The 17,655-nt window shown below is 40.8% G+C and overlaps 1 protein-coding gene across 6 annotated transcripts in view; it reads left to right on the top strand.

Annotated features, from left to right (window-relative positions):
• dctn1b (dynactin 1b) overlaps positions 1 to 17,655 on the top strand; it is a 57,415-nt gene that overhangs the window by 25,401 nt on the left and 14,359 nt on the right. For 4 of the 6 annotated variants that reach the window (XM_057860441.1, XM_057860437.1, XM_057860438.1 and 1 more), the window contains 16 exons: positions 1,877 to 1,900; positions 7,216 to 7,350; positions 8,590 to 8,787; positions 8,853 to 9,057; positions 9,120 to 9,198; positions 10,525 to 10,684; positions 11,899 to 12,003; positions 12,220 to 12,411; positions 12,494 to 12,610; positions 13,615 to 13,767; positions 15,122 to 15,282; positions 15,363 to 15,600; positions 15,675 to 15,887; positions 16,253 to 16,417; positions 17,262 to 17,393; positions 17,463 to 17,591. In XM_057860441.1, coding sequence (XP_057716424.1) covers positions 1,877 to 1,900; positions 7,216 to 7,350; positions 8,590 to 8,787; positions 8,853 to 9,057; positions 9,120 to 9,198; positions 10,525 to 10,684; positions 11,899 to 12,003; positions 12,220 to 12,411; positions 12,494 to 12,610; positions 13,615 to 13,767; positions 15,122 to 15,282; positions 15,363 to 15,600; positions 15,675 to 15,887; positions 16,253 to 16,417; positions 17,262 to 17,393; positions 17,463 to 17,591 — 2,406 coding nt within the window. The remainder of the gene's footprint in view (positions 1 to 1,876; positions 1,901 to 7,215; positions 7,351 to 8,589; positions 8,788 to 8,852; positions 9,058 to 9,119; positions 9,199 to 10,524; positions 10,685 to 11,898; positions 12,004 to 12,219; positions 12,412 to 12,493; positions 12,611 to 13,614; positions 13,768 to 15,121; positions 15,283 to 15,362; positions 15,601 to 15,674; positions 15,888 to 16,252; positions 16,418 to 17,261; positions 17,394 to 17,462; positions 17,592 to 17,655) is intronic. The other 2 variants (XM_057860439.1, XM_057860442.1) reach the window with 1 other exon arrangement.

Raw genomic sequence — 17,655 nt, forward strand, 5'->3', positions numbered from 1 at the left:
AATTTGTGATAGCGTAGAAAAACATATTGCGTGGAAATGCGCATTGAAGATGAAGGAATCTGACCTCTTAGCCAGAACCGCAAGACCCGCGCTGGCGCAGCTCCAACGACCCGGGCTGGCGAGCACCCGGCCAAAAGGCCAAACTCCGCGCGTTCACCTTAGTCTTAACCCATTGTACTCAACCCATTTTGAAAGCTGGGAAAAGTCTCTGAAGCACAAGTTGACAATTTATTCAGGTCAACAGCGATCAAATGGCAAGGCAAACAGCAAATTCTAGATCCAGGGTCAGCAAAACAACGTCCCGTCTAATTGATCATGCACAAATCGTTCCTAATACACCTGTACTGGATGAGAGTATGCCAGATACAAAGGAGGGCACTGTAAGCTGATACCTATAGCCACTGGACCAGATACAACCAAGGGTTTGACCCTGCGATTAACTCCTTAAAGTGGTAACTAATTGTCTTGAATCTTTTAACAGGAACTCTGAGAGGACTTGCTGATATTTTCTCAACTTGGCTAAGTTCTGAGACCGCCGTCATTTTTTAACAATCCCCGTCAGGATTGAGGGGAATAGTATCTTTTCTCCTATTTACCGATCGACTGTTTGTATTACTCGAACACACTGAATATAATCAGGGAATAGTATCTTTTCTCGTATTTGTTTGACTGTTTGTATTACTCTAACACACCCAATATAAAATAAATAGCACTTATAGTTTAAGAAAAACAAGCAGAATATAATGACACAGGGGATAAGAGATACATGACGCCTTCTTATCACGGAAGCCCAACGCGTGCGTCATGCAACTGACGGAGCAAGATTGATGTTGACGAGGCAAGACATCTACAAGCCCACGTCTGCACCACCAACTCCCGCAATCAGTTCTTCCGGACAGTCCAGAGCACATGGTGGGACATCTCGTCTTGACAAGAGACATGCGATAAGGAGGAAGCCGCGACCGAGAAGTGAACTCTCAGCACTCACGTTGCGCTGAGGTAGCAAAATCCACAACCCTCGTTGCCCTGAAAACAGTAACTCTCGAATCCTCCGGTCCAATCCACAGACAGACAATAATCCTAAACAACTCCCAAACACACCCTTCTTCTGCCCACAGCCCGCCCAGCGAGAGCCTTCAAAAGACTGAATGTTTAACTAATGGTTGTCATTTTTTCTCGGGAATCTTTTGTTGACTTGTGATATGGTAACCCTGAATCCTCGCCTGGGTCCCTCGGTAATGTATGATCGCTGTCGATCTGAATAAATTGTCAACTTGTGTTTCGAAGCCTATTTCCAGCCTTCAAAATGGAGTCTGTACAAGGGGTTAAGACTAAGGTGAACACGCGGCGTTGGGCTTTTTGGCCGGTTTGTCGGAGTCTCGCCGGCCCGGGTCGTTGGAGCTGTGCCAGCGCGTGTCCGGCGGTTCGGCTGGCGTGATTCTGGCAATCTGGTTAAAAGGTCAGAATCCTTCAAAGATGAATCAGGAATTACAGAAAAAAAAAGAAAAATTGTGCCCCGTTAACGTGATAAGTTCGACTTCCACGTTGGACAAAACAAAACAAAGCAGTTCTTTCGATTCAGGCTGCTGGCCTTAACTCATTGGCTGCCATCAACGGCACTAGATTTCCAATCCATTCAGATGAATAATCGCTGCCAGCCCCTCCCAGTCTGAATGGATTGGACGTCTAGCAACATCAGTGGCTCTGAAACATGTTTCTGATGGATCAGCGAAGGTGATTTTATTCACTATTTTCCTTCTGCCGCTCCTTCTTGCTTGGACAAGAAAGTTCAAGAAAATACCTTTCCTTGCATGACTAACCTTACCTGTTTGTGTCCTTCCTTCCCCCCCTCCTGCATTTTCTCCTCCCTCCTCAGACCACAGCGGCCAGAAGGCCCAAGGTAAGCCAGTGTTTTAGTTAGAAAACAGCTAGAACAAGTCATTACACCACAGGTTATATGACGAATCATCCGAAAATCCCTCTGGCTTTATTTGGAGTGTACACTACAAGAAATCTGTTAAATGAACATAATTTTATTATGTCAGTGGTTGCACAAAATACTTTATCATTAATGTAATATTTGATAACTGAACTAAACTTTGTAGAAGTTATGGAAAGTTTGCAATAATTATTCAGACAAAAGCAAGGGGTATAAATTAGGGCAACCTTGTTGTTTGTCGATTGACATACATACCTTTGACTCTATTGGAGCACAAATTTTGTTTGGTATGCTAAGTGACCCTTGACCTACTTACACAGTTGAAGCCAACCACAAGAAAGGTTATTTAAGGTGGTTGTGTTCTCTTTGCATCTTGGCTCATAGGAGCCTTAAAACAACTTTCAAATAACTTGGGGGGGGGGGGGGGGTTGTTCAACATCACTGTTTGCGGGAAGGATACAAAAATCTACCCTATAGATTTCCGTTGTCAGTTTCAACTGCAAGGAACACAGTGGGGAAATGGAAGACCAAAGTTGTCGTTAAGGCCCAGATTGACAAGCCAAGAAAAATCTCAGATATGTAGAAACGAAGGATGGTGAGAAAAACTCAAGACACAGACAAGCTCCAAAGACCTAAAACAGGACGTTGGTGCAGATGGTGTCATTCTGCATTGTTCAACTATTCAGAACGCTTTGCACAATGAGATGCTGTTTCGGAGAGTAATGTGGAAGTGGAAGAAGCCTTTTCTGAGCATATGCCACGAACAAGAGTCGCTTGAGATATGCTAAATTAATTTTGTACAAGCCAGCTTAATTTTAAAAAAGATACTGTGGACTGAGAAACTAAAATCAAATTATTTGGACATAATAAGGAACATTATGTGGAGGTGGATAGCGTAGCCCAAAATTTTACTCAAGTAAGAGTGGAGTTGCTTCAAAATTATATTACTTAAGAAAAATTGCACAAGTAGAAGTAAAAATGTATTTGGTGACAAGAATACTCAAGTATTAGATAACTGCTTGGAATATCAGATTTTTTTTTTTCAAGGCAAGGCAAGGCAAATTTATTTATATAGCACAATTCAACACAAGGCAATTCAAAGTGCTTTACATCACATGAAGACCATAGAAATCACATTTAAATCAACACAACGTAAAAACCAAGACAAAAGATCGCATTTAATCACAGAATAAAAATAAATAAATAAAAATAAAACAAAAATAAAAATAAAGCAAAAACTACTACTACTAATAATCATTGAAATCAGCAATGGAGATAAGCACAAGAGGAATAGAAGGCAGGTAGATTGAAATATATAGACAGTTATGGATATGCAGTGCTAAACAAAAGCGTTTTTAGCCCTGATTTAAAGGAGCTAACAGTTTGAGCATACTTCAGACGTTCGGGTAACTTGTTCCAGAGGTGAGGAGCATAATAACTAAATGCTGCCTCACCCTGCTTGGTTCTTGTTCTTGGAACATGCAGAAGACCCGTTCCAGACGGGAATCTAACAAGTCAAGCATGTATTTTGGTCCAAGGCCATTAAGAGTTTTGTAGACGAGCAGTAGTATTTTATAGTCTATCCTTTGACTCACTGGAAGCCAGTGTAGCGATTTCAAGACCGGTGTAATGTGGTCCAGCTTTCTTGTATTTGTGAGGACTCTGGCTGCAGCATTCTGTACTAGCTGCAGCTTCCTGACTGATTTTTTATCAAGACCTGTAAATATACCGTTGCAGTAGTCCAATCTGCTGAAAATGAATGCATGCATAAGTTTTTCCATGTCTTGTTGAGTCAGAAGCCCCTTAATTCTGGTTATATTTTTTAGGTGGTAATAAGCGGATTTAGTGACGGACAATAGTCAATTCAACAATAGTATATTTTTTTTCTCAGCACATCATCCATACGAATTTTTATTTTCCTATACTATATGCTATTACATGACCATATTCGGCCAAAAACATAGGAAAAAAATCATCAAATTCCGGCTAGAAAATCTACAAAAATGGTACATCACCTGTCCAAAGAGTGTGAGTGCCCTCTAGTGGAAAAAAACATCCCTACCATGACATCAGAACAATCATATCACTGGTTTGTTTTCCTTGGTCTATTGGTGCCAACTAAATAATGGGAGAGAGCTTGAAATTTGCATGTTCTGCCAAGTTTTAAAGACGCAGCGTGATTGAATAGGCCGGCGTGATCAAATAAATTCTGACTACAAGCCCAAGTGGGATCACGTGACTGTATTGTTAAGTCAAATTGGTATATTGGAGTCATGAGACTATCGTTACGAAGTTTCATTGGTGAAACTGGTAGAGCCACTTTAGCATCTCTGGCAAAAAATAAAGTAAAATCTAACATGTAGAATAATGAGGAAAAGATGTAACCATTCTTGTGTAGCCCAAAGTAGCAAAGTGCAGTAGTAAAAGTAAAAAGTGTACAGCGGTAAAACTACTTTTAGAAGTACATTTCTCAAGTTACTCAAGTAGCTGAAACGGAGTAATTCTAATGCTCTACTACCAACCGCTGTATATAATTAATAATGATCTAAAACTGTGACCTTTTTAAAAAAAAAAAGAAAAAAGAAAAATATATTTAATTGTATTTCCTGAGCTAAATGGGTGAAGAAACACCTTTTAATAAATATATATATATATATATATATATATATTAGGGCTGTCAAACGATTAAAATTTTTAATCGAGTTAATTACAGCTTAAAAATTGTTATTAATCGCAATAAATCGCAATTCAAACCATCTATAAAATATGCCATATTTTTTGTAAATTATAGATATATTCTGTAAAATGTTGGAATGGAAAGATAAGACACAAGATGGATATATACATTCAACATACGGTACATAAGGACTGTAGTGGGCATTTCACTCTACTGTCATTTAAATCTGTCTATGCTGTCCTCACTCCGAAGCGTCTACTTTTTCCAAAGCTAGACAGACTTAATAATCAGACTTCTTCCTTTTCCATCTGATTTATTAATAAAATGGCCTCAAACCATTGTCCTCTTTAGACCGTCCTAAAACTACAAAAAAAAGTACACAAGCATTGCATTAGCAACAACATTAGCACGCTATACAGGTTCACTAAACATAAAAAGCGTGTCATACAAAAAATATAACATTTCGCTTACTAACATTATATGTACATTCTTTACAACAACCATACTTACGGACAAATCTTGTCCAAGGATCATATAAGCACAACATTACAACGTAGGCGTCAGCCCGAGACGTCGTGCAGCCATATTGAACTGGCAAGAAAGCAATAAACCATGTTGCAAGGCGACCACAAGAGTTCGCTGTTAGACGGCACAAAAAGCCTTGCTGTAAAACTTACCAAAAGGCAGAATACTGTCTGAGCGGGACATGTGCGTTAATTGCGTCCAATATTTTAATGTGATTAATTTAAAAAATTAATTACCGCCCGTTAACGCGATAATTCTGACAGCCCTAATATATATATATATATATATATATACATATACTGGTCCTTCTAAAAAAATGCATATTGTGATTAAGTTCATTTTTTTCTGTAATGTACTGATAAACATTAGACTTTCATATATTTTAGATTTATTACACATAACTGAAGTAGTTCAATCCTTTTATTGTTTTAATATTGATGATTTTGGCAAAAAAGTCAAGAAAAACAAAAATCCCTATCTCAAAAAAGTAGCATATCATGAAAAGGTACTCCAAAGAAGCTACTAACCTAATCATCTGAATCAACGAATTAACTCAAAACCCCGGCGATAGATTCCTGAGGCTTTTAAAAACTCCCAGCCTTTCATTACTCAAAAGCGCAATCATGGGCAAGACTGCTGGCCTGACTGCTGTCTAGAAGGCCATCATTGACACCCTCAAGCAAGAGCCTAAGACACAGAAAGAAATTTCTGAGCGAATAAGCTTTTCCCAGATTGCTGTATCAAGGCACCTCAGTGGGAAGTCTGTGGGAAGGAAAACGTATGGCAGGAAACGCTGCGCAACCAGAAAAGGTGACCGCACCCTGAGAAAGATTGTGGAGAAGGGCTGATTCCAGACCTTGGGGGACCTGCAGAAACAGTGGACTGAGTCTGGAGTAGAAACATCCAGAGCCACCGTGCACAGGCATGTCCTGGAAATGGGCTACAGGTGCCGCATTCCACAGGTTAAGCCATTTTTGAATCTGAAACAGCGGCCGAAGCGCCTGACCTGGGCTACAGAGAAGCAACACTGGACAGTTGCTCAGTGGGCCAAAGTACTTTTTTCAGATGAAAGCAAATTTTGCATGTCATTCGGAAATCAAGGTGCCAGAGTTTGGAGGAAGACTGGGGAGAAGGAAAGGCCAAAATGCCTGAAGTCCAGTGTCAAGTACCCACAGTCAGTGATGGTCTGGAGTGCCATGTCAGCTGCTGGTGTTGGTCTACTGTGTTTTATCAAGGGCAGGGTCAATGCAGCTTGCTATCAGGAGATTTTGGAGCACTTCATGCTTCCATCTGCTGAAAAGCTTTATGGAGATGAAGATTTCATTTTTCAGCATGACCTGGCACCTGCTCACAGTGCCAAAACCACTGGTAAATGGTTTACTGACCATGGCATTACTGTGCTCAATTGGCCTGCCAACTCTGCTGACCTGAACCCCAAAGAGAATCTGGGGGATATTGTGAAGAGGAAATTGAGTGACACCAGACCAGTTCAAGGCCTGCTATCAAAGCATCCTTGGCCTCCATAACACCTCAGCAGTGCCACAGGCTGATTGCCTCCATGCCACGCTGCATTGAAGCAGTCATTTCTGCAAAAGCATTCCCGACCAAGTATTGAATGCATAGCTGATATAATTAATTGAAGGTTGACTTTTTTTGTAATAAAAACACTTTTTTTGTATTGGTCGGATGAAATATGCTAATTTTTTTAGATAAGGATTTTTGTTTTTTCTTTTTTGCCAAAATCATCAATATTAAAACAATAAAAGGCTACAACTACTTCAGTTGTGTGTAATGAATCTAAAATATATTAAAAGTCTTTGAGATAGGGATTTTTGTTTTTTCTTGACTTTTTTGCCAAAATCATCAATATTAAAACAGTAAAATGCTAGAACTACTTCAGTTGTATGTAATGAATCTAAAATATATGAAAGTCTAATGTTTATCAATACATTACAGAAAATAATGAACTTTATCACAATATGCTATTTTTTTGAGAAGGACTATATATTCTAAAAAATAATAGAGAAGAAATTTGAGTCCTGTTATGTGACGTCAGGCGTTTTTTCCCCTCCAGCAATCAAGTCGTCCGGCAGGCTCCAGTGGGAAGGCGCCAGTGTCCGGCTCGGCCTCTGCGTCAGCCGGTGAGATGAGCAGCAGCGAGGCCAGCACACCAGCCCAGACGCCGGTGGCGCCCCCAATGCCCAGCAAGGTCTTGCTATACTTTCAGTCTTGGACACTTACTGTAGGATTTGGACAGAGGTGGAGAAAGTACCATCTACTCAAGAAAAATACTTTTATATTGACAAAATTTTACTCAAGTGAAAGTAGTAGGATAAAACTCAAAGTAAAAATAAACAGTAGCTGTTTTAAAATTTACTGAAAAGTTACTTTGTTATTTGGGGGGCTTTTTTTTTTTGTAGAAAAAGGTGCTTTTTGGGCCGCTGTACAAAATGGTAAAATTCCCCACACAATAAATCTGACAGAGTACCACGCCCATTGGCTCGCTAGTGGTCAAAAGTCACCAAAGATGTGAAAATATACTCTGTGTGTGTGTGTGTATATATATATATATATATATATATATATATATATATATATATATATATATACTGTATATTAGAGCTGTCCCGACAAAAATTTCATTGCTAAATTAGTAAAAAAAAAAAAAAAAAAATGTTTTTGTGAATTGATAAGCGTCAACAAAAATTTCATTGCTAAATTAGTAAAAAAAAAAAAAAAAAAAAATTTAATTAAAAGATTAGTCGACTAATCGTAAAAATAGTCGGCTGATTAATCGGGAGAAAATTAGTCGTTTGGGACAGCCCGAATATATATATATATATATATATATATATATATATATATATATATATATATATAGTGAAATAGTAATGCTTGGTGTCATTTTCGAAGAAGGTTGTAGTCGCTTCTGCGTGAGGTGTCAATCATCACACACTGATTTCCCACAAGCTTCCGCATTACGACATACCTCCATTGATGGCCAATCAGAGCAAAGAGTAGCTTCAGTCTCCTACAATACTAATGAGAATCAGAATTTTCAGAAGCGCTAAGAAAAGGAACAAATTTAAAATGGCTTTAAAAAATGACATTCTGATAAAATGACCCCTGCTAAAATGACATCCAAGGTTATCAAAAAATAATGTAAAAAAATCAAAGTGCATTTTTTAAAAATAAAAAACACAATGTAACAGTAAATATTAATATTCTTATCTATTTTATTTTTTGTTCCAGCACATTTATAACAGTAAATATGAGTTAATGCATTGCAAGAATGAATGAATAATGGCTGTCAGCCCTCCCAGGCGAAACCTTTTTCGACACATATTTCCCTCAATGGCGCTGAATGAGTTAAAAATGTTTCAATCTATATTTTATTAGAGTAATGGCTTCCATTCTGGAAATAATTGCGGCTCTCCCACATTTTTAGGAGGAGGAGGCCCTTCGCGCTCAGGTGAAGGACCTGGAAGAGAAGCTGGAGACCCTGAAGTTGAAACGTGGTGAGGACAAGTCCAAGTTGAAGGAGCTAGAGAAGCACAAGATCCAGCTAGAACAGCTACAAGAGTGGAGGAGCAAGATGCAGGAGCAGCAGGCTGAGCTGCAGAAGCAACTCAAGGAAGCCAAACGGGTATAACTCGACGAGATCTTTTTGCTCACTCGTGACTCCATTGTGACCCCAACCTGTGCCGGCAGGAGGCCAAAGAGGCCTTGGAGGCCAAGGAGCGCTACGTGGAAGAAATGTCTGACACTGCCGACGCTGTGGAGATGGCAACGCTGGACAAGGAGATGGCGGAGGAGCGTGCCGAGTCCCTGCAGCTGGAGCTGGATGCCGCCAAGGAGAGGGTGGAGGAGCTCACTGTTGACCTGGAGATCCTCAAGCACGAGATCGAGGAAAAAGGTGCGTTCTCCGACCTTTGTCTGCCCTGGCACGGCCCGTCACTTCAGGTGTCTCCCCATCAGGTTCCGACGGCGCAGCGTCAAGCTACCACCTCAAACAGCTGGGGGAGCAAAATGGCAGGCTCAAGGAAGCTCTGGTCAGGTTCGTTTTCGCAATTTTTCTTTTTAGGACTGCAATTTCTTTCACTAAGTACCATCAAACCAATACCCCTTTTCCACTGGCCAAAAAAACCCATGTCAACCCACTAACAATCGGCTTTTGGTGGCAGTGGGAAAGGTGCAGCGACCCGCCTCGACCCGTGTCAATCAACCCGTCAAGCGACCCGCATTAAAATCACCTCAGCTCTGATCGTCATGCATTGTGAAAGCAAAATCCCGGGTCAACAGTCAACACCCTAATCTACGTGGTGACGTAGGCTCTTACGTGTGATGCGTCATAACAACGTGCCAATCGCCTCCCATTTAACACGCCCCACAACCGTAGTTACGTCGATGCTCATAACAAAGCTGGTAGAAGGAGAAGAATTTACGTCGCCTACGTTGCCTCAGCACAAGCAGAGTGTTGATCCTTTGCTGCAGTACGACCATTTTGAGGGCAGTAAAAAGGATGAAAACAGAGAACACAAACGGAAAGGAGGCTTCCATGTTGCCCTGCATTGTTTACATCCTTGAACTGAATGAATTTGGTCGTACTTGTCGACGCGCATTTTAGCGTGGTGACGTCACGTAACCTTACGTACGGCTGAGGAGGGGTGAGTGGTTAGACGGGTGGAAAAAAAAAGACTTTTTTTGTCGAATGGGAAAGGTGCCAAATGCCAATTGCTAGTGGGTTGCATCGGCTTGGAAAAAACGCGCGTTAACCCACTAGTTTCAGTGGGAAAGGGGCACAAGTAAATCATTTAAAACATAGTAAATGCAGAAATACTACAAAGAACATGAAAAACGAATAAATAAATAAAATGAAAAAATATAATTAACAAAAAATACATGAAAAAAGACCTGTAAAAATGAAAAATAAAACAATTTAAGATAAAAATTGAATAGAAAATGAATTTTAAAAAGATGTTTTAGAAGTCCATTACTATTAAAGTATTGTTACCTCTGTAGTTCCCTTTTCCTCAATTTCATTCTTGGATTTCAGTATGTTCCACCCAAGTTAATGCAAAAAAAAGAAAAAAAAAAAGACATACGACAAACAGGAAACCATGAAAAATAACAAAAGTACAAGTTTAAAATAAAAAATAAAGTATTAAATCATAGAAAAATAAAAAATTGAAATTAACCTATGACTTTCATTAGAGTAAGCGGCACAGAAAATGAATAAATGATAGCATGATACTAAAATTTATTAAAATGTTTTTAAAAGTTCATCACTGGCTGTAACAGACAGCAATAGCAATAGATGTCTAATTCATTTGGACTGGCAGTCTCTGCTATTTGATCCTAATGGCTTTTCATTGACTGTCAGAATGCGAGATCTGTCGGCGTCCGAGAAGCAGGAGCACACAAAGCTGCAGAAGCAGATGGAAAAGAAGAATGCGGAGCTGGACGGTTTGAGGGGCCACAAAGAGAGGCTGCAAGATGAACTGGCGGCATCCGAGAAGATCGTAGACGAGCTCAAAGAGCAGGTCGCGCTCACTTCACCAACACCTACAGAATTTCATTAGTCATCCTCTACACCGGCTTCATGTGGGCCGCTAAGAAATCACTCAATTCAATCCACAAACTCGACATCAATTAATATATGAACAGATAAGGCGTACAGTGATCCCTCGCTACTTCGCGCTTCAAACTTCGCGCCCTCAGTCCACTGCAGATCTTTTTTCAATCAAAAAATAAAATTAGCTGTCTTGATCCAGTCTGCTCACTCTCCCTCCTGCCGCTCTTCTTAGTCAGGCAGTGCACTCAAGTGACAGATGTTAAGGTTTGATCTTGCCAGAGATGCTTGGAAGCCGAAACTTCAAAGCTCTGCATGCGTCAGTCATTATTTAGCCTGTTAAACAGTTGGTACGGCAACTCACTGTGTGTAAGTGAGCAGCTTGAGCGAATTTGAGTGGACTTACTGAATGAAGCATTTAATAAAGACAGGCATTTTTTACTTTATTCATGTTTAAAAATAATTCGGTGGGAGAGTAACATGTTTAAAACTTAGCATAATTACTACGTTTGAAGTGCTTAAAAACCAGTTATTAAATGTATACATGCATAAAAGTTTTATTTTTTTTTAATTTGGGAAAAAAGTGAAAAAATGTCTTCTATGTATCTCTTTCCAATGCTAAATCTGAATAAATACACTAAACACACAATGGGGTGGTGGGGGGCTATCACCATAATACATATAAAACCACAATTTAAGTACAGATTAAAATTTTTACTCATTTATAGTATTTAGGTAACTTTTAGGAAGTATCTGAGCTCCATATAGAGTATTTACGTAACTTGGTGGACACCCCCAACCCCCACCCACCTACTTAAAGGACAGAGATGTTAAACTGCCTCCTTTTTTAGGGGAACAAAAATAATCAATTCCCAACCGCATAAGTGCAATTTTAAGAGTAGGTAGCCTTTACAAAAAATTTTTGGGGTAAATTTAAGAGTAATTAGGTAATTTTTAGGAGGTATTTCACACATGTACGAGTGTTTAGGTCAAATTGGCTAGACTACACAAGTGTGTCTTCATTTTGGATCATTCTGGAAGTACTTGGAGAGTTTGTTTTGAAGATGCTGCCTGATCTCATAAGTTGTGACTTCAACTGTAATATCATTAACCTAATTGCATAAATTCCTCATTCATTTTTGAATGCTTTCAGAAAAGTTTTTCAAAAGTCATAATCCTAACCAGGTGGATGCAGCTTTGGGGGCTGAGGAGATGGTGGAGACACTGACGGAGAGGAACCTGGACCTGGAGGAGAAAGTCCGCGAGCTGCGGGAGACCGTGGCTGACTTGGTGAGTGGCAGCGTTCATTTTAATAGAGTTTATATTGGTTTTTATTTTAGCTGATCAAGTTCGTCTACCACCAGAAATGACAGCCATTGAGTTAACCCCAAAAATGAACTGTCTTATCTCTTTGGGTGGAATTGGTAGCGCTAGACGTCCAATCTACTTGGACTAGGAACAGCCTCCCTAGATGATCATTCACTTCCAACGAGCTTATTGTCGTAGGAAGCCATTAACGAGATGAACGACGAGCTGGCAGAGAACGGTCGCGAGACGGAGCTAGAGCTGAGGGAGCTGCTGGACCTGAGCGGTGCTCGAGTACGCGAGGCCGACAAGCGGGTGGAGGCGGCGCAGGAGACAGTGGCCGACTACCAGCAAACCATCAACAAGTACCGACAACTCACTGCGCACCTGCAGGTTGCTGCCCCGGGCCGTAAATATGCGCTGGGTGTTAGTTATGTGCTACAAGAGATGATTGTTGTGTTAATGTGACTGATAGGAAGTCAACCGGGAGCTGACCAGCCAACAGGAAGCTTCGGCCGAGCTCCAGCAGCAGCCGCCCGCCGAGATGTTTGACTTCAAGATCAAGTTTGCAGAGACCAAAGCCCACGCAAAGGTCAAGACTAATAAAATTTTCAATGTTTGTCGGCCTGTTGAAATTTTTCGCTGTCAATTTGGGACGTTTATCCACAGAAATGTGTTTGCCTTTTATATGCCGTGCTTGAACGAGTTTTTACACTTTAACAAAATCGCAAAAAACGAAATGTTTTGTTTGCCATCATTTTTGTTAATGAATAATAATTCTGACTCATTATAGAAATATTTTTTGGGTTAATATTCATTTTTGTTGTTTGTTTTGTTGCTTTACAACTTTTATAGACAACATTTTACCGGCAGTCTTAATTTTTAATTCATGTATTGTAAAGTCAATTACATGCAATAACATTTTATGCCACCGGGGGGGAGGGGGGGCGTAAGCCTCCCCCGGCCCCCCCTTAATCTCCGCGTATGCTTGTAGTCGGATAGTATAGTATCATACGACACAATAGTTTTATGCAATAAAGTTACAAAAAATATATAAAGTGACAATGACATAACTGATAAGTAAATGAATCTACAACTATTTTGATAATCGATAAAGCTGATATTGATATTTGTTATAAGTTGGAATAAAACAAGGAAAAACTAAGTAAATATGTTCTTTGTATTTTCTAAATTAAAAAAAAAACAAGGAAAAGAGATTTTTAAAATTTCACATTTGTTTTCAAATATCAAGGGGAAAAAAGTAAATATTAGGGCTCGGAATCTTATTGCGATCTATACAAAAATGATATCTTTAAAGCCATAAAGGCTCGATTACGATTCGATTCAGGTTGGAAGTGTTCCAATTCGATATGATACAGCGAAATAGAAGCAGTCTATTCCAGACTATATGGAAACAAAGAGAGAAGAAATTTTTTTTAAACTTAAATAGACATCTATTATTAAAAAGCCAGTTACTGTATTTATACTTTCATGGCATTTATTTTTAGTGGGATGCCTTTTGATGGAATATGAAATGGCATGAAACTGTACCATATGATGGTGGACAATAGTTGAAGTGTTTGCTTGCTTATTCAGGCCATGGAGATGGAGCTGCGAAAGATGGAGGTGACTGAGGCCAAGCGCCACCTGTCCCTGCTCACATCTTTTATGCCCGACTCTTTTGTGCGGCGCGGTGGCGACCATGACGCCATTTTGGTGCTCCTACTCCTTCCCAGACTGGTCTGCAAGGTAGCCAGCCTGTGATACCACACTTAAATTATATAGCATTCTACCAGCAATTTTTTCAAACTTATTTCAACTGAAAAAAATCTACCTTTTTCCATAGTGTCAAGTTTAAATACGAATCCTTAGGTAGACATTTATAATATTACCCAAAATAGGGAGAGAAGGCACTCAATTTAGTTGAAAAGCTTGCAAGGAGAAGGAGGGGAAACTATACAGCTTCCGCTGCCCCTCCTTCACCTCTTTTATTTGGGATGGCCCTAGCAACAGATGGGTGTCTTGCCCTAAAAGGGAAAAAGGGGAAGCAAGCTGGTGACACCCCTTGTCTTTGTTTGGCTATGTGTGTGAATGTAGGTGGAATTATATACATGTGTGTCAGCGCATTTCAACAAAGCAAAGCGGCCTCTTCTGCCCTTGACCAGGCAAGAGGCTTCTTCAAAACTAAACATTCTTTCTTTGTGAACGATAATAATAAGCAAAAGCATTTCTTCATTGCGGGCAACAATAAGCAAAAGCATTTCTTCATTGCCGGCAGCAATTGATTGGAGCAAATATATCATAACAACTTAATAATTATCTCATCAAATAAATTTCATGAAGCCATAGCATTTGGTAAGTAATAAAATGCAGCAATATGATTTCTTATATGTCCCAGACACTTTTAGTTTCTCAATGTCTATGACTTGTATTGAAGTTGACCTGTGGAACATAGGTTTAAACCGGTCAGAATGACAAGGCAGTTTTATCAAGAGCTAAACAAGTCTGTAGTTATCAATCACTAAAATGTCTCTTACTGTAATCAATCATGGAACATACTATTATAGCAATCAATATTGTGAGCCTTCATTGGTGAAAGCAAATATTTAATCACCATTTAATAATCACATAGAATTCTTTAAAAATTGTGTATTTAAATGTATGATTAACCATTTATTCATATGAAGAGTTTTCAGAAATAACATTTGATTTTGTTGTACAGCAAGCACAGGGTTGGGACACTATGGTGTATAAGATGCGTGCTCATTATGTTAAACGCGATCTACCAGTCGATTGCAACGCTAGTGTGGGTAGATCGCGGCATCTTTTGCTCTGCAATATTGCTGCTGAGCCCAAAAAAGGCCAAAATGAAGGCTCGGGACTTTAAGGGTTAATTGTATATTGTTGTGCAATATTGCTGCTGACCTTTGTAGGCGCTATACGATGCTATACGAATAAAGTTAAATTGTATCAGATTTTAAAAAAGACATAAGGCTGACTGAGCTTGCGCCTTAATAACGGTCTCAGGGAGATCAACAGCCGTTTAGGAAACGGAGTTTGTGAAAGGTCAATTGAAAAATCTTTCTTTTGGATATTTTGGTAGGCGGAGCTGATCAGCAAACAAGCGCGGGAAAAATTTGACCTGAACGAGAACGGGGCGGAGCCCAGTAGACTGCGAGGGTCTGCGGGTGAGCGGCTGAGCTTTGCCGGCGGTCTAGTCTACTCGCTGACCCTCCTGCAGGCCACCCTCCATAAATACGAACAGTAGGTTGTACAAACAGCTGCGGAGCACTGTTAATGCCAACACTTTGGCCGAAAAATTTAATTGTGTTTGCACGTTTGAGGGCCCTGTCGGAGTGCAGCGTGGAGGTGTACAAGAAAATGGGCTCCCTGTACGCGGAGATGAGCGTCCACGAGCGCTCGCTCGACTTCCTGATGGAACTCCTGCGCAAGGACCAGCTGGACGAGACGGTCAACGTGGAGGCACTCACCAAGGCCGTCAACTACTACCAGCAACTCTACGCCGTCCACCTGTCTCAGCAGAGCGAGGACTGCACTGCGCAGCTTGCCGACCACATCAAGGTGATTGCCCCCCCAAAAAAAAAAAGCTGGCGACGAAAGCTCGTTTAACGTTAACAGGGCTCCCATGTTGGTAGTTTACCCAGAGCGCACTGGACTGTGTGCGGGTAGAGGCCGGCCGCCTGCGGGCCTTCCTGCACGCCGGCCAGGAAAAGGCAGAGCTAACCACACTGCTGGAGGAGCTGGAGACGGCCTGTGGCGACGTGCAACAGTTCTGCAAGAAGATCCGACGACGCATGCCAGGCACTGACGCGCCGGGAATACCGCCCTCCCTCGCCTTCGGACCGCCGGTGAGCAAGCGAGCTTCCAAAAGTTACCGATGTTTTTTGGTAGGTGGGAACCTTTGTAGGAATGTCCCGATCACATATTTTTGGGAGCTGAAAAAGGAAGAGTAATTAGGATTTAATTTCATTATTAATCCCGCTCTGTCCATTTTTTGGATGGATTTGTGTCCAAAATATGGTCTATCATTTTAAAGTCACTTCTTGTAGCATTTCATAACATCTCAAATTTTTTTCTTAAAAGATGGACTGATTTCTCTATTTAAAAAAAAGCCACAAACATTTTCTCAGAAAATAACCTTTTTATGAAGACATTTTGTTTGAGGAGATGGTCAACGGTCAATTTTAGGCTTTTTTTTCAATACACGCTGCAGGTTTCAGAGGCGCTACGCGAGTGCCGCAAGCAGCTGACGTGGGCGGTGGCGCTTCTGCAAGAGGTGGCTGCGGCGGGGGCCCAGATGATGTCTCCGCTGGGCGAACAGGAGGGGGGCCTGCCGGCTGCCAAGCTACACGACGTGGCCTTCAAGGCCGGAGAGCAGGTGCTCACATCCTGCCAGTTTTGTCCTTGTGTCATTAAGAATTGATTTTTTAAATGTAAAATTTTCGACATAGCCCTAGTCAAGTAATGTTCATTTTCCTTTGTGAATTTCTTCAACTAATTGCCTCATTATTATTTCATTGGCTGCCCTTGATGTTGCTTGTCCGAAATAAATAAAGGTTTCCAACAATTCTGAACGGACATAGACAGACGAGCACATATTGTAGGACAACGCTAACTTTGTGATGATGATACCCACTCAGCAGGAAAAGCAGAACAGTATTTTCACTGTAAATCTACCTAGTAGCCACGAATTGTACGTAAAAAAAAGTTGTCCGAGCGTTTAAGATGATGCTTCCCACGCGTTGAACGCAAATGCTACGCTAACACAACAAGTTACATTTAGTGTGTGATGATCACTCAGCACAGACCTTTAAAGGCTAAAGCAACATTGCATATATTCTCTCTTGTCCAGATAGGAAACAAATCTTACCTTGTGTTTCCAAACAAGCAAGATGGCGCACAGCCAAGCTTGAAACACATCCTAAACTCCGTTGAGGAGATGGGAGAGGTGTAGCACATCTCACATGAGTGACACGACTCAAACAGTGCTATGCAAGCTGACGTAATCCAAGTAGAATATGGAAATGTCAGGCAAACGATGTTGTGTCTTCATCTCGTTGTGGTCTCGTCATGTTCTCGTCTCGCACGCCATGTTTTTAGCTCGTCATCGTCACGAAAAAAAATCTGTCATAGAAATGTTTTCGTTATCATCATTATTGACGAAAACATCAGTGAGCCACTGAAAGAATATCATTCAATGTCAGCCATTCTTGTTTTTGTAGATTTACGGACAACCAGGCGCAAATCCGTACGAATGCCTGCGTCAGTCGTGCCGTATCGTCATAGCGACCATGAACAAGATGGCCACAGCCATGCAGGAGGGCGAGTACGACGCCGAGAGGCCTCTCATCAAGGTGACTTGAGGGGATTTATTCTTTGGGAGGAGCCAATGTCGAAATGTTTTTTATCCCCATCCCCAAAAGAACCCACCTCCCGTGGAGCTTCGGGCGGCCGCTCTGCGTGCGGAAATGACCGACACGGAAGGTTTGGGGATGAAGCTAGAGGACAGGGAGACCGTAATCAAGGAGCTCAAGAAGTCGCTCAAAATTAAGGTCAGCGGTCACACCCAAAAGAAATGCCTGAAAATAGAAAATGGCAACTTTTTATTGTAAAAAT

Source organism: Corythoichthys intestinalis, chromosome 15 (genome assembly GCF_030265065.1).
Source record: "Corythoichthys intestinalis isolate RoL2023-P3 chromosome 15, ASM3026506v1, whole genome shotgun sequence".
Classification (NCBI taxonomy): Eukaryota; Metazoa; Chordata; class Actinopteri; order Syngnathiformes; family Syngnathidae; genus Corythoichthys; species Corythoichthys intestinalis.